The 15674-nt window shown below is 58.5% G+C and overlaps 1 protein-coding gene across 6 annotated transcripts in view; it reads left to right on the top strand.

The window, feature by feature from the left end:
* The window catches only part of Ttc7b (tetratricopeptide repeat domain 7B), a 232194-nt gene extending 218985 nt beyond the window's left edge, over positions 1–13209 (top strand). For all 6 annotated transcript variants that reach the window (XM_047541992.1, XM_047541994.1, XM_047541995.1 and 3 more), the window contains one exon: positions 12235–13209. In XM_047541992.1, coding sequence (XP_047397948.1) covers positions 12235–12456 — 222 coding nt within the window. In that variant the 3' untranslated portion in view covers positions 12457–13209. The remainder of the gene's footprint in view (positions 1–12234) is intronic.
* The last annotated feature ends 2465 nt before the right edge of the window (positions 13210–15674 follow it).

The raw sequence follows: 15674 nt of genomic DNA, 5'->3' as shown, positions 1-15674 counted from the left end.
CTTCCCAAATACCCAGGGCCAGTGGCCTCCCCTGAGGGCAGGAGGAGCCTGGGGGTAATTAGCACCCAACTTTCCACTCTGCACAGCTTGGGCACAGGAAGTGCTTGACTTCCAGGCGACCCCACTTGTTCTCCCTTATTGGGGAAGGTAAATAAAATAAATAAATAAGCCAAGCAGGGAGTATAGAGCAGTCAGCAGGAGTCACTGCCGATGGAAAAGCACCAGCAGGAGCCGCCTTGCCAGCACCCACGAGACCCGCTGTGGTGTGCCCGTCCCATAGCACGGGGGCCAAAGCACACTTTCTGTCCTGAGAGCTGGCAGCCGACTCCCACGTTCAGGCCCAGCCTCAGCTCATGCGCGCTGGAGCAAAGCACATGGCTGAAATGGCAGCTGGGGACCGGGAGGCTCAGACTCCTCTGGAATGTCACCAAGAACCGTCTCAGGTTTCAGGGTGGAGAGGATGCCCAGCATCCGCGTCTTGCTGGGGTCCCAAGCCTTTCTCCAACGCCCACCAGCGCCCCCGCCAGCCCGGGCTGTCCTCACGGACCTGGCGTCCCTCCTCGCTCGCAGTCCTTTGCCATTGCAGGGACCTTGCTGGCCTGACACTGTTAGGTCAGCACATTAGTCGGGGCCTTGGTGTGTGTGTTCCCTGAATTTGTGACGGTCGCGCCTCAGGCTGCACCAGGCTCCCAACGCCCCGCAGCCTGGTCTCCACGGACCCCACCTGCAGCAGCACCTGGCACCCCAGCGCTCTGACTGAGGGCAGCTAAGTGGTGCCACTCCCAGGGCCCGGGCAGGGCAGCCAGGGCCCCATGTGGGGCTTTCCAAGACGAAGGCAGACGCCTCCCCTGGTCTAAGCACCCAAGTCAGAGCGAGCCAGACTCCTGCTGTGGGGTGAAGTCAGCCCGCGCCTCTGCGGTCATTTCTCCCTCTTTCTCCTGAGCAGCCAGATCATCATGCCGTTAATTCCCAAGGGCGAGCAAAGGGCCACTGAGTTCTAGATGGTGCGCAGGGTGCCGAGTCACCGGGGTCTTGGAGTGATAGTGCTGCCTCACCTTGTCGCCTTGCATTGGGAGTGTGAGTAGTTACCAAGCATCCCGTCGGGGAGGTGGCCTCAGACCACTCAGGCGTGGTCACCAAGAGGTGACTGCTCCAGAAGAATTAGGCCTGGAGGACCATGGCAGAGGCAGAGGCCAGCCCCTGCTCTAGAGCTTTGTGGCCAAGAACTGGCCGCCTTGGCCCTGAGCCCTGCCCTCCCATTTGTTTAGAAGAAGGTAGGAGCGTCATGTTATCTTTTCTGGAATGTTCTCTCTTATCCTCCTGCCAACAGGCAGATGCTGGCACTGCACACAGCAGAGACAGCCCCTGCCAGCTCAGGGCACCTCTGTGTGGGCGAGACCCACAGCAACACCCTCTGGTGTTGGCCCAGCCTGTGTCCTCTGAGAGGGCAGGGAACCCGCCCCTCTGAGCCACTGAGTCCCCCGCACACAGCAGTGCTGATACCCACAGCACCCAGTGCCTGTTTGTGGAAAGGAGGGGAAGCTGGAAACCTTGGTCACAGCAGAGTGAGCTGGGCCCCACCCTGGCAGTCCGGGTACCCAGATGCTGTTCCACAGCTCCCTTCTGTGATCTTGGCAGAGCACAGTCGGCCCTCAGTAGCCGCGGCTCCCACATCACAGATGCCGCCATCCACAGGTCAATATCTGGGTAAGAACGACATGGCAGTTTTCCTTGTCATTATTTCCTAAGTAATGCAGTGTGACAACTATTTACACGGCACTTGCATTATATCAGGTGTGGTCTAGAGATACCTGACATACAGAAGGGTGTGCCCAGGTGACGGCCAGCACTGTATATAAGGGACTCTAGACAGTGGGACAGTCCCATTGTATATAAGGGACTTGACACCCAGCCTTGGAGTGTCCCAGAGCATTCTTAGAACCAAGCTCCCACAGATACTGAAGAACAGCTGCCCTTGCCCCGCTCCGAGTCTCTGTTTGCCCCTATAAATAAGGATACTGGCCCTTTTGGGACAGCTCCCGTGCCCTACCCTGCCACCCGGATGCTGCCTGCAGGAGGCAGGCAGTGAGGCTGCAGGGCTTGGAAGCTGCTGGCAGGTTGGCTGTGGTCCCTCTGCTGAATGTCCCTCTTATCCCCAGGGACTATTCTCTAACAGCTACCACCACAGCCTATGGATAGATCAGCACCCGTGCTGAGCGCCCAGTTTCAAAGAATTAAGCCAGAGGAAGTGCAGGGCACGTCTGTGCAAGGCGCCGTGGAGGCTGGACAGGCCCTTGGGGTTATGTCCAGACCGCCACATTCTCACTGCTGGTGTTCACCCCCGACCGCCTGTCACCCTGGCACGCTGCTCACTGCAGAATAAGCTCCTCTAGAATATTCCAAACCTTCCTGGAAGAAAGCAGCTTTAAAAGATTCTGCCAATCAGATGCCTAAAAAAAAAGTGAAAGTCATACATCTTCCTGGGGCTTAATGGTGCCTTCATCTGAACCCACACTGAGGTCTCCTTTGAAGGGCCTGCTAAGCAGCAGAATTCAGTGAGGTTGGGAGAGTGGGTGGAAGCCCTGGAGTGGGAAGGAGGGAGAGCAAGTCGCTCTAGAAGATTCCTTAAAGAGGGCCATCAGTAGAAAGGGAAGGGGGCTTCGCCAGGTGACGCCAGAGACTGAGAACATCGGACTGGAGCTTAGATTACCAGGTTCCCTAGGGCTCCACAGTTTTAAGCCACGATACAGCCTGCCCACTGATGGCATGGCGGCTCCCTGCCTGGAGGAAATAGCAAGAGGTCACCCGTCGGGAACGGCGGCAGAGACCCCACTACCTGTCCCATCCCTGGGGATTTCTGCTTCCATAACTGGTTGACTGTTGCCTTAGAAACCTAAGAGGTTTTTGAAAAACTGAGTTGTTTCCTTCTGAGTTTGTTCCTTCAGAATTGGTGCTGGAAAGGCCTGGTCCCCGCAAAGCACGTTTCTTCAAATCAAACACTTGACCTGGAAGAGGCCCCACAAGAGTGTGGCTCCTGCAGCCCCCAGAGATCCCCGGTGAGCAAGGCCGAGCATCCCCTCAGGACCATCTGGGGTCATCCGTGAGAGACACATTCACCTTGAGTATCTGAGGGCCCTGCCCCTGCTGGCCCCAGGCCACCAGCCTCAGGCCCCCTGCTTTGGTTCCTCAGGTTCCCACCTAGGTCTGACTGGCAGCACAGCCTCAGGGCGCTTGTTTCAGGTGACTTGAAGCAGAGCGAGCTCCTGTTTTGGTTCTGACATTTGAACAGGGAGGCCGGGCACAGTGGAGACAGAGGCCACATGGTTCAGGAGATTTGGTTTTAGTGAGTCCATCCCCCTCCCGGGGAAAGGCTATGTAGCCTGGGGCCCTCTCTTCTGCAGAGGCTCCTGCATCCAAGCTAACCTTGGGCACAAGGACCTGGCAACCGCTTTGGTTGGCACTTCCTCTCTTGTCCTTTGTCCCAGCAGCGGCCTCCTACACTGCCCTTCAGCCCAGGCTCCCTTGAGCAGCCCAGGAGCTGCCTTTGTGGTTCTGAAGGTTAAGTGGCCTCATGGACACTGCGTCCCCATCCAGGGCCTTGAGCAGGGCGGAGGGGCTGGAGGCTCCTGGTGGTGGCTGCAGCAGGTGGTGTGCCTGGGGAGGAGCCGCCGCCCCTGCGCTCTGGGGCACAAGGTGGTTGGGAAGGGCTGGTGTTGGCCTTCGGGGGGGCTTTGTCAAAACTATAAATGACCCAAAGGAGAAAATCAGCCCTACTCAGACCTTGCGACCTGCTGAGGGGAGGATGGAGCCACCTGACGGGAGGGTGCTCTTCCGGGGCGGGTGAGTGGCAGCTTTGAGCACCCCTGCACAGCCTCTGCCCCACACCTGGGACCTGGGTCCCGGGAGCTCCTGGCCTGAAGGGCAGAGCTCCAGACTGGCACCGTTGGCCCAGACACACGCGTGTACCCCCGGCAAGCCAGTGCCATTTCTAAGCTCTCAGAACAAACAGAACCCAAAACAGCCCAGCAGAGAACAGGCTCATGGGGGCTGTTGGAATCCAGGTGGAAGAGCCAGCTGTCCCTCCCCACTGTACCCCCATGTGGCGTTTCCAGTTCCCCCTTAAAGCATCCCTGGAAAGCAGAGTGGGTTTGCAGCTGCACCCACAGAATGCTCACGCCCAAAACTTCTGGCCTCTGTTTTGCTTTCCAGAGAGGAAAGGGCCACAGGGTAGGAATGAGGCCGAGGCAGCCCGAGGCAGTGTTGGCTGCTCCCCAGAAATCCCTTCAAAGCCCTCGCGTCCTGTGGTCGGTCCTGTGGTTGGTCTTCTCAGAGTGGCACAGGTTTGCTATTTATGTTCTGATTTGAAAGAAGCATATTCTTGAAAACACCCCCTACCCCGCCCCAGCCTCGCTTCCCTCTGATCTGCAGAGTCCCCAGGAAGGAAAATGCAAATACCTCGCAGCTGAGGCTTGTGTTCTAGGAACACAGACTCCCAAACCAGACCTCAGGGACAGGAGGTGCTTCTGTGAGGGCGAGTCCCACAGTGATGGACCCTCTTGGGGGCCAGTCGGCTTCTGGAAAGCTCTCAGTCCGCCATGCACACAGCTCCTGGCGGGACAAGCAGAAGGCAGCTGAGGTCAGGATGGTGCCCGAGCGTCAGAGTCCTGTGTGCAGAGACAGGACCTCGCAGCTTGCCCCCAGCCGGCTGCTCTGCCTCCTGGGTCCAGTGGGGACAAGACCCTGAGCCAGGCTCTTTTCCTCTTTGGCCCTCTGTTTTCTCATCAGCACAAGAGCGTCGGACCAGAAGACCCGGGTGGGTTCTGGGTTTTCCTGGGGAGCAGCGGGCTGTGTGGGCTGTGAGGGAGGCCACGGCAGCCCTCTGGGCTCTGCGGAACAGCACCTTCCCCAGGCACCGTGCCACGCTCGCGCCCTGGGAGCAGAGGAGACCAAGTGTGCTGGCCTGACTTGGGGTATAGACAAGGGTGACCCGAGGCCAGAGTTGCTAGGGCTCGCTAACGGACAGCACCAGCGGAAGCCACGTCCACCTCCCCTGTTACCACTACCCACAGTATCCCAGCCACCCACTGGCCTGTCCCTCTGTCCCTCCCCCAGTGTTCCCGAGCGCCCCCCCTGTGTCAGGGAGAAAAGGCGGCGTCACAGGAGGCCCCTCTCCCCGCATGTCCTCAGCAGAGCGAGAAGCACCCTGGTGCTGTGCTCCCCGTGAGCCGTCGTCTTCCTCCTGCAGATAAAGCACTGGAGACACAGAGCACAGGCCCCGCGGCCCAGCGCCCTCTCTGCTCTCAGACGCCGTCGGCTCTTTCCTCCTGGGCGCAGCGGGTTCCTCTGACACGTAGGTCACCCGCAGCAGCCAGCCGCAGAGAGCCCTGTCAGCCCCAGCCTGGAGGGTGACAGAGCTGGGGAGGCAGGCGTGCCTTGAGCTGCTACATCGACACCTTTGTCCAGAGGTCTTGGGGTTGTGGCAGGGCTCAAGGGGTCCCGGCTGTGCAGGCCCAGGTCCCGTCCTGGGACGGCTGCAGACCTGCTCCTCAGCCCTGTCCACTTCCTCCTTAGTTCCACCTGTCCTGCCAACTCGGACGTCCCTGCCCCACCACCCCGCCTTCAGTCCTCCTCTCCCTCTGAAGAGAAGGCCCCTCTGCCAGCGAGGCTTGGCCTCCACAGCTGTGCCATCGCTGGCTCAAGAGTGCCTAGGACCCTCACCTCCCCGACGCCAGCCATGGGGAGCCGCAGCACAGGCCCGGGGCGGGCGTCCGCACGCCACCTGCACGGATTTGAGTGGCGTCGTTGTTGCTTAGGTTTTCAGGCTGCTCACTTATTTTTTCTGCCCTGATTATCAGCCACCTGCTCCACGTCAGGCCCAGAGGTGACCAGGTCACCCAGCCCTGCCTCCAGGCTCTCACGGCAAAGCCCCGGGAGACAGACGAGGCCCTGCCATCAGCTCAGCACCTGTCTCACAGGACAGTTAGGAAGATACCTTGCCGTCGGTGAAACGGTCCCCACGTGGATGAGAACCCCGTGCACTCTGGAGGCTCATGTGGGTGGCAGGGTCCGTGCCTGTGACCTCCCAGCTCTATTCGTGTGTTTGGAGAAGCCACATGACAACACGGCCCTAAATGCCCCCGCCTCTGCCCCCGCGGTGGTGTACCCGTGGACTTCCTGACCTGAATCCGAGACAAAAGAGCTCTGAGTTCCACGCCTGACCTCCAGCTCCCTCCCCCGTCCTCGGCCTTGCTGCGGCCTCGCTGCACAAGCAAGGCCCTGCGGTGGCGGTGGCGGCAGCTCTCTGCTGCTGGGAGAAGCAGTGGCAGGTGGAGCCCACAGCATCAGCCAGGCCCTGGCGCAGAAAGCCCTGGCGAGCAGGTCACCTTCACCCTGCGCTGAAAACTTCATTTCCAAAACCCTGTGTGTGGGCAAAGCAGAAACCATCCAGAGACAACAGCTGACTCCACCAGAGCCGAGCCACAGGACTCCTCTTTAACTGGAGCTTCTTTTTCAGGGACATCATCTCCCTGTGCCTGTGCCCCTCAAGGGACAAGCAGTGGGCGGTGACAAAGCCAGCACTCAGCTGACCATGAGGTGGTCCAAGATCTCCCAAAGGGGCTATGGCCCTGTGGGTCTCTGACTCAGGGTGGCCAGGCCTCCTGCTGCTGCCTCTGGCACCCGGGGCTCACAGGGCTCCTGCGGCGCCCTCGGCACGTGGCCAGGTGTTTAGTCCCGGCGCAGCAATTACCCAGCCCTGAGGAAGATGCTCACTGCCCTGACGCTAGCCAAGTCCATTCTGTCTGAATTGAAATAACAGGTTTAATTTAATCCCTTATTTCCAATTTGGTGTATCACTAAGATTTTATTTGTACAAAACACCTGCTTAGAATAATTACAAGCTTGGGGCACTGTCTCCACTGCGTCTGATGAAAGGGTCAAAAACGGGAGCTCTGGGCCGCCCCTGCTGGCTCGGAAACCCCAGGCCTGGGAGCTGGGTGTTGTTTCCGCACCCTGTGCAGGAGGGCGAGGGAGGGCCTGGTGCAAGGGCCGCACGGGTTCAAGTCTGGCTCCGTACAGCCCTTAGACAGGGCGTCTTGTCTGTGCAACGTGGTCTGCAGTAGCAGCAGCTCCGTGAGGTGGGTGAGCATGGTTAGGCCATCTCCGGTGGGGTTTTGCCAGTTTTGATACCGAGGCAGTGAGTGGCAGGTTACATGGTCATGAAACGTGTCAGTCATCAGACTCTTCCTGCCAGGTGGTACCTCAGGGTGGGAGCCCTGTGCTTGGGCTCTTGGAGGAATGGGGAGCCCAGGCTTTGGGCAGAGGATTGGCGCTCCAGTGGGGAGAGCCAGCTGACAGCGTTGGTGGCTCAGGGGGGACTCAGCAGTGCGTCAGCTGGCAGCCAGCCTGGCTGAACCAAGAGGAGGCCGGGTCCCACCGGCAGTGAGCGGAGTTCAGTGCAGCCTCAGGGAGGCCTCTGGTCTTTGGAGGAGAGAAGCCAGGGCCTGTGTGGTCGGCAAGGATGTCCACGTTCCCATGGAGAAACTTGGGGCTGGAGCAGGGCAAGGAAGCCCTGCTGGCTGCTAGGGGACCTGGGTGGCATGTCGCCTCGGACACATCTGGGTCCCAGCCCTCTGCTGGCAACCTTCTGACAACACTGGCTCCAAGCAACAGCTCAGACCCCAGCTGGAGGTGGCCCTGCCTGATCCCCAAGCTGCTCCTGGGGCAGCGGGAAGAGGGCTGGCTTTCGTTCCTTGCCAAGCCTGCGCTGGCTGCCCCAGCAGCTCTATGCTGTCTCCCTGAGCGGCTCCAGCTTTGGGAATTAATCCCACTAAACAGATTGCTCGGAAAACCTCCAGTCATCAGGAATGGCAGCCGGCTCCCCCTCAGGAACACAGTCCAGGTCTCTGGAGGCCCAAGAGCCACAGAGGCTCAGTGACCCAGCACCGAGGCTGATGGTCAGATGAGCCCACTGGACTGGTTCTCGGCAGGAATTTGGGGGATGGTTAGACATGCCCCTGCCCTTAGACCCTGGAGTGCCCACCATGGCCTGCACCCAGATTCAGTGGCCAACAAAACTCCCAGCTGGTGGACTCTGCCCCTCTCCAGCAGGGCAGGGACTGTCCCAGCTGCCGGGAGTGGTGCCCTCTGGCCTCCACACCTTGCTGGCCTGCTTTCTGACTAACAGGACACCCATTTCTGGGGCACCTGCAGCCATCTCAAACTTCAAGATCCCAGCCAGCCTTTGGGCCACCAGAGAGAGGCAAGGAGCCCCCCTGGTCCAAGAGTGAGCATCACAGGATCCTCCCAAGCAGCAGGCCCGAGCCAGAGAAAAGCCGTGCCTTGGAGAGGAGCAGTTTCCCAGCCGTGAGGAGCAATAAAGTGGGCCATTAGTGGTCAGAGAAATGAAAGGGAAGACACAGCCTGGCAGACGCCCATTTGCTGTTGCAGGATGTAACTGGGTTATTATTGCCTGAGGGCACCAGGGTGCTATTGTGGTTTGGGTCCGAGGTGTCCCGCAAAAGCTCCTGTGTTAGTGCAGGAGTGAAAAGATTAGATTAGGAGAGCCATAACCTAATCAGAGGGTTAATCCGTTTGATGGATTAATCATTTGAATGGGTTGCTGGGTGGCAACTGCAGGCAGGTGGGGCCTGGCTGGAGGAAGTGGTCCCTGGAGGCCGCCTTCGGGGATTATATATTTTGTCCCTGACTCCTGCTCCCACTCTGCCTTCTGATTATCATGAGCTGATCGTCCTCTCCCCTGCCCGCTTCCGCCTTGTTCGGGGCCCAGAATAATGAAATCAGCCTGAACATCTGAAACTGTGAGCTCAAAACGAGCTTTTCTCCTCCGAGTTGCTCTGGTCAGGTATTTTGGTCACAGTGACAAAAACCTAACCAACATAGATGTGACTTGAGGGAGCCGCAGAGCTCCCAGGCTCTCTTCCTAAGGGCAGCAATCTGATGGGCAGAACAGGCGGCCTCGGCCAGCCTGCCACTCAGTGACCTTGGGCCTCTGAACACTGTCTCCTTGTATCTAAGGTGATAGGAGATGAGCCAGGTAAGGCGCCAGCACAGTGCCTGACAGGGAGGGAAGTTTCTCCTCAGAGGACAAAAGCAGCAGTGTCTGCCCCCACGGCTGCGGAGCCTGGGGACCTGAACGGAGCGCATGTGCAGCCAAGCGAGCAGACACCTCTGCCTCACACGAGGCCATGCTGCAGTCCCCGTCACTCTTGCCAGGAGCATGCAGGGGGTCTCCTGCCAGAAGAGCCTGCAGAACCCCTTGAGGAACGTGAGGCCCCATCTCAACCCTTCTCTCTGCTGCTCAGCTCCACTGTACAAGTCCCCGCCTGCTCCCATCTCCTTGGGCTACGTTGGAATGTTCTCGGTGGGGCTAGGCTGACACCCTCCCCTAGAAGGAAGCTGACTGGAGCCTGGGCCGGTGGTGTCCCCTTGGGTCAGCTTGCCCTTTGGGTTGGGGAGTGAGGATGTTGAGTTGTCACGTTTCCTCGGGGTGGGGAGACCCCCATCTTGGGCAATGAGCAGGATTATTTGCTACTCCAACCGAGGCCCCAGGCAGGCCCTGCGAGTTTGGAGAGGTGGGTTCTGCAGGAGCCAGCTGCAGCCGGGGCAGCCTCTGGAGCCACAGTCTCCCTGCAAAGTAGGGGGCTGGGCACCTGGGGTCCAGACCAGGGTCTACCACTGGGCTCTCCAGGCAGCGGGAACAGCCTTGGGCCCCGGCACACATGGGTCCTAGCCATGCCCATGTGAAATGGCTTTGGGACCCCTGGGAACCAAATGCATTTAGGACGGTGTCACCTTGTCGCCGACACTGGGAAGGCGTTCGCTGTCAGGACAGTTGCGTGTGGGTCTATCACCAGGCCCAGCCCAAGCTGAGCGTCTGCCCTGTTTGTGCACCAGTTCCCTTAGCCTCCGAGATGGAGGAACCCTGTGCAGACTGGGACGGGTCCCCTGCAGGCCCAGCTCCTCTTCCGCTCCTCTTTCCCCAGAGCAGCTCCCCAAAGGCTCTCCTTCCCAGAGCTGTGGGCTCACTCCTCCAAGTGGGACCTGTGTCCCCTTGGCTGGAGTCCCACTGGCCACAAACTCCCAGCTGGCCTTGGGTATGGGTGACACGTGTTAGAGCCCCACCTGCCCCCACGCAGTGTGGGGCGGCTGCGGCTCAGACCACGGCCTGCTGTTCGCCGGCACTTGTTTATGTCTCTGCACTGGCCAGTTCTGCTTCTGAGAGTGCTGGTGAAGTGCAGGCTAGAGGACAGCCTGGGCTGCCTGTGGGGACTCGCGGGCACCACCTGAGGGGGTGCCAGACTTACCAGGAGGTCTAGGTTGACATTGGAAGGACCAGCGCCGTGTCACATTCCTGGGTGGGAAGACTAAACTGGGAAGGTGCCGGGCTTCTCCACACACACTTAGAGATTCCAGACAAGAACAATCTGGCTTCCAAACGGAATGAACAAGGGAATTTGAGCACTTGTCTGGAATGGTGCGGGACAGATAGTCAGGAAGTAATGAAAGCAGAAAGCGGAGAGGAAGGACTCGAATCCTCCTCGAACATGGTTCAGAGTGACAGGCTTTAAAACAGCGTGGTGCTGACGTGTTCTACGTTGGAAAGCATCAGAAGGCCCCATTTCCTGTTGCAACTCACTGGATGGCAAAGGCAGTCCTGCGGGGGTGCTGGGTGGGGGTGGGGAGCGCGGAGGGCAGGAGCGGCTGGCCTGGCCCAGCACAGGGCGGAAAGGCATCTCTCCTGCCGGAGCTTGGCAGCAATGACCCAAACAGCACAAATCGCCATGCAGACTGGTCATGTGTCAGGTGTTTGGAAGGATAACTTTCTAAGCTTTGAAGTGACCCCCAAAAGTCATCAATCATCAATACATTTACTTTAAAATACTCAAAACCTTGGTTTCTAGAAAACTCAAAAATCAAAGGAAAGGCATTGGTTGTACCCGCCTGTAATCCCAGCTCCTGGGGAGGCTGAGGACACAGGATCACCAAGTTTGAAGCCAAAATAAAACTTTAAAAAAGGACTGGGGGTATAACTCCAGAGCTTGCCCAGCATGCATGCGGCCCTGGTTCAATCCCCAGTACTGGGCGGGAAATGTCAAGGGCTAGAAAATGACGCTATGGGTGAGTATCAGTCTTATAGAAGGCTCTGTAAGAGGCACGGGAAAGCAAACCTCGGTGTCTGTAGATTTCAACAAGGTACAGCACATTGCGTTGGTGACATTAGCGCAGAGGAGCCTGCTGAAGGGAGTAGGCACCACTAAAGCCCGGGCGGCGAAAACTAGGGAGAGTCCGACCTTCTACCCAATAACGGCCACTTTGGAGAAATTTTCCCCAAAGGGATAATCTTCACATGGCCATCAAGGGCCACTGTGAGGAGCCCTGAGGGACACGGGGCTCCCTGCCCTTTGCCCTGCACCTGGAGCAGTGCAGCCGTGTCTGTTTATACACAAATCTATGTGTGTTTCCTCAGTGAGGTTTCATTGTGCCAAATTTTTCCAGAACTGTTAAAAAGACTTGAAATCCCCTGATCTAAAAGGACAAAGGTGCTCGTTGCTGTGCGACGCGTAACAGCCAAGAGGCTGGTCTGACCCAGGGTCTCTCCCCTCAGCGGAGAGACGGAGCGTGGAAGAGGGCGGCCCTTGGGCGGAAGTGTGCGAACGCTCTGCGCGTGGAGGGGCAGTTGGGAGATGTGGGGCGAACGGATATTTGGGGGCCAACACCCACACTCCCTGACAGATTGTGTGCAGCCAGAGCAGTGCAGGGCCGCTGGGGCAAGCTGGGGACGAGGAGCCCAGGGGCTCGGTTAGGGCAAGAGCTGCGAGCAGCTTTAAGGAGTGTGTCATGACCACCCTGGGAGCAGCGCCTCCAGTGACATTTCCTTAGGTTAAAACCCAAAAGGTGACACTACCCTTCCGTCAGGCTGGTGGCAGCTGGGACAGCCTCAGCACCCTGGCCCAGCGCAGACAGTGACTCCCCAGTTGGTTTATTCCTGGTTGTTGGCTTTCAGATGAACCATGTGAAACTGCCATTTTTGTGAAAGGCAGCTAAATGCCCACAGTTCCTTGCGGACCGAGCAACTGTCTTGAGCTGAACTGAGCGCGGGCCCTCGAGAAGCAGTGGCAGCCGAGCAGAGACGCTCCCACCTCAGGGTGCCCAGAGCGTCCCGAGCCCCTCTGACTGTCTGTCTGTCTGTCTGTCTGTCTCCACCTCCGGCAGGCGCTGATCCTTCACCAGCTGGGCCGCTACAGTCTGGCCGAGAAGATCCTCCGGGACGCGGTGCAGGTGAACTCGACGGCCCACGAGGTGTGGAACGGGCTGGGCGAGGTCCTCCAAGCCCAGGGCAACGACGCCGCGGCCACCGAGTGCTTCCTGACGGCCCTGGAGCTGGAGGCCAGCAGCCCCGCCGTGCCCTTCACCATCATCCCCCGCGTGCTCTGAGCGGGCACCTGCCTCGCCTGCCGCGCAGGCCGAGGACGCCCTGCCTGGGCCCCGGGTCATCCTGTGTCCCCAGGGATGACTCGGCCGCCCCAAGGCCCCAGGGAAGGTCCCACTGACCGCAGTGAGCTAACCACCCAGCCCGAACCACCGCCCGCGCCTCGCGTTCCTCCGCTGCTCCGCCAGCTCCGTGGCAGTCTCTGAACCACACACGTCCTTCACGATGGATTATGTGCCATATCTGGTTAGTTGACATCTGAGTCTAAGTGAAATGATCATGGAGTTAATCAGCAAATATAGAAGAACATGTCCCAAGTTCAGATCCAGTGGCAGAACAGGTTGTTGTTACCCGAGCTGTAAAGAAAACAGCTGTCTGTCCTCTGCTCGCCCCACCGTGGCCCAGAACCAAATGTGAATTTCTGTTTCCCACCTCAGCACCAGTCCACGCTGGGACACCAGCTGGCAGTCTCTTGGTTTATTGTCGATAATTGTACCCTGTGAAGAGTTACTGTTCTCCTCACTTAGAACAAAGCCTGAGTCCAAGAATATTTATATTTTACCAATATATGCCTGTTACAAGAGAAGGAAATATGAGTTATTTAAGTTTAACTTTTTTATGTGAATTCAGAGTTTATTTATCGATGGAAATATGTACAAAGAAGCTTCAAATGGAATATTTACCGACATTCCTTATACATGACAGACACTTGGCTAAATGGGAAGATGATGTTAATAAAAAAATGATTTTTAAATGGACCACGGCTCATGTCTTTCATAAAAGCTGTCAGACTGGGGGTTAGGTAGTTCCTGGGGCGGGGAGTTGTCCATGCCTGAGGCCTGCTTTGGGCAGGTGTCCCCGCTTCCCCGGGCTTTGGAAGGCTCCAGCAACAGGGGAGACCGCTAGCTACGTAGGAATGGTCCCAAGACAGCAGCTGCAGGGGCAAACCCTGGGCCTGGGCCTGGGCCTGGTTTGTCGTCCACTGCCACAGAAGGCCAGCCATGCCTCTCTCCTCACTTACATTCAAAGGATCCTCTTAATACATACGCACCTCCTGTGTCCTCAGCATGTAAACCTTTTCTCTGAAGCAATTGCTTTTAGTTTGGGACTTCACCCTCCCCAGCTCTCCCCATGTTGCCTGGAAGCGGGTTGAGGCTGGAGCACATGACCCAGGCCTCGCCAGTCAACATCCTGCACTAGATTGGGAGCTGCAAGGAAACCTCTCACTCTTTCCCACTAGACTTAAACCTCAGAAGTGAGGCTGGAACTGCAGCAGCCCTCCTGCCACCATGAGGCCAGGCCCTTGCCTGGCACCCCTTCCCTCCAACATGTCCCATCTTCCTCAGGAGAACCACCCCTCCCCTCTGTCCACCTGCAGGGCTCAAGGATGGACACAGGGACCTGGCTTTGACAGCCCCCAGTTTCAGTGACTACCTCAGATTTGGGCACAGTCAATGAAAGACCCCTGTGGGACTTTGGTTATGGAAATGTTATGGGGAATAAAGGCCTCTTTCTGCTGGATTTGAGGTTCTAAGAGATACCAGCTGGGGGGTTACTGGGGGCCGTCTGGCACTGGGGGGACCCTGCCTGAGAATAGTGCCATCTCAGGAAAAGAGAAAATGAGAGAGAGAGAGACTGGGTCCCAGGGTTGCCACCGGAGCCCAGGATCTTTCCCTGCTCCTCCCTGTTCTGCTTTGAGCACTTACCTGTACAAGGCGCCTAAGAAACGCTGGGAAGGGCTGTGTCCCCAGCTGAGGGTGTTCGCTCCTTCACTCAGCCCTCCATCCAGATGAGGAAGCAGAACCCCTGGAGGTAAGACACCACCTGAGGAATCGCCTGGAAAGCCGGGACTGAGTCTCGGGACTTTGCAGGCTGCTGGGGTGGGCGGGGCTGTGGGCCGCTCCGTTTCCAGGAGCAGCTCTGGCTCCGACCTCCTGGGCTGGTCTCATCCGTGGAACTCGCTCATTCACTCGCCGGCACCGCCTACCGCACACACGACACTCCAGAGACTCATTCTAGACTCTGCGGGGACAGCGGTGTGTGAAACGCATCCCCTCCCCCGTGGGGCTACGGACAGATGTGGAACACGGCGGTGAGAACACGTGAGGGGGAAGACAAAGCAAGGTGGGCTTCAGGGAGCGGCCCAGCTGCCACTCGGGTGGGGAAGCCTCCCTCTCCAGGTGACATTTGGTCCCAGTGAGTCACGTAGATCTGTGGAGGAGGGGCACCCCAGAAAGCAGGAACAGCAGGAGCAAAGGCCCAGGGGCAGAGGGGACAGGCAGGTGGTAAAGGACAGAGGAGCAAGCAGAGGCTGGAGGCTGTTTGGGCCAGACTCAGGGCCACAAGGGCCACGTTCAAGGCCTGCGAGTCTCCTCTGGCTGCTGTAAGAAATCACCATGGATTTACTGGCTTAAAATGACACAGATTCAGAAGTCTCATGTCAAGGTTGGTGCTTGCTGCCTTCCTTCTGGAGGCTCCAGAGAGAATCCATTTCCTCGCCAGCTTCTAGAAGCTTCCTCCTCCTTTGGCTCCGGGCCCAGGCCACCCGCCTTCCTCCTTCTGCTTCCATCAGTGCACACCTTCGTCCTCTGACCTCTGATCCTTGGGCCTCTAGCACCATCTAGGGTGGCTGCCACCAGGACCACCTTGCGCCTTTACAGCTGCAGGGACCCTTTGGCTTCATGAGGTGACATTTCCACAGGAGGCGGGACTTGGGACCTAGAGATCTCAGGGGAGGGAGGGGACCCTGGTTCCACTGACCACAGGGCAGAAGCTGGAGACCCTCAGAGGCTCCTGCCGCCACCCAGGTGGGCAGCCATGGCGGTTGGGCCAGTGGAGCCCAGGAAGTGGGGTGCGTGGGAAGGCACGTGTGCTGGGCGCAGGTTCCACCCCTCCCTGCCCACCACGCTAGGCCTGGTCACCAGCAAAGGCCTGGCCAGGAGCCTCCCCAACCATGTCTCCCCTTGCCTTGTCTTTCTCGGCCGGAGTGGACATCCTTGGGCTCGGGGTCCAGCTGAGGCCTGACAGGTCCACGGCAGGCCCATGCCCGTGGTTGCCTGAGGCAGCTCCTGAGGGCAAGAGCTCAGGCTGAGGGGCCAGCTGGGCTGCGGCTTGGGCCTGGCCTGGCCTCCTGCTCTCTGAGGAACCTTAGGTAGGTCACTGGTTCTCTTTGAGCCTCGGTTTCCTTCTGCCAAACGGGAGAACGAGGTCTTGGCAAGGCTTC

The sequence above is a fragment of the Sciurus carolinensis genome, chromosome 2 (assembly GCF_902686445.1).
Source record: "Sciurus carolinensis chromosome 2, mSciCar1.2, whole genome shotgun sequence".
Lineage (NCBI taxonomy): Eukaryota > Metazoa > Chordata > Mammalia > Rodentia > Sciuridae > Sciurus > Sciurus carolinensis.
This window is presented reverse-complemented; position numbering and strand designations above follow the sequence as displayed.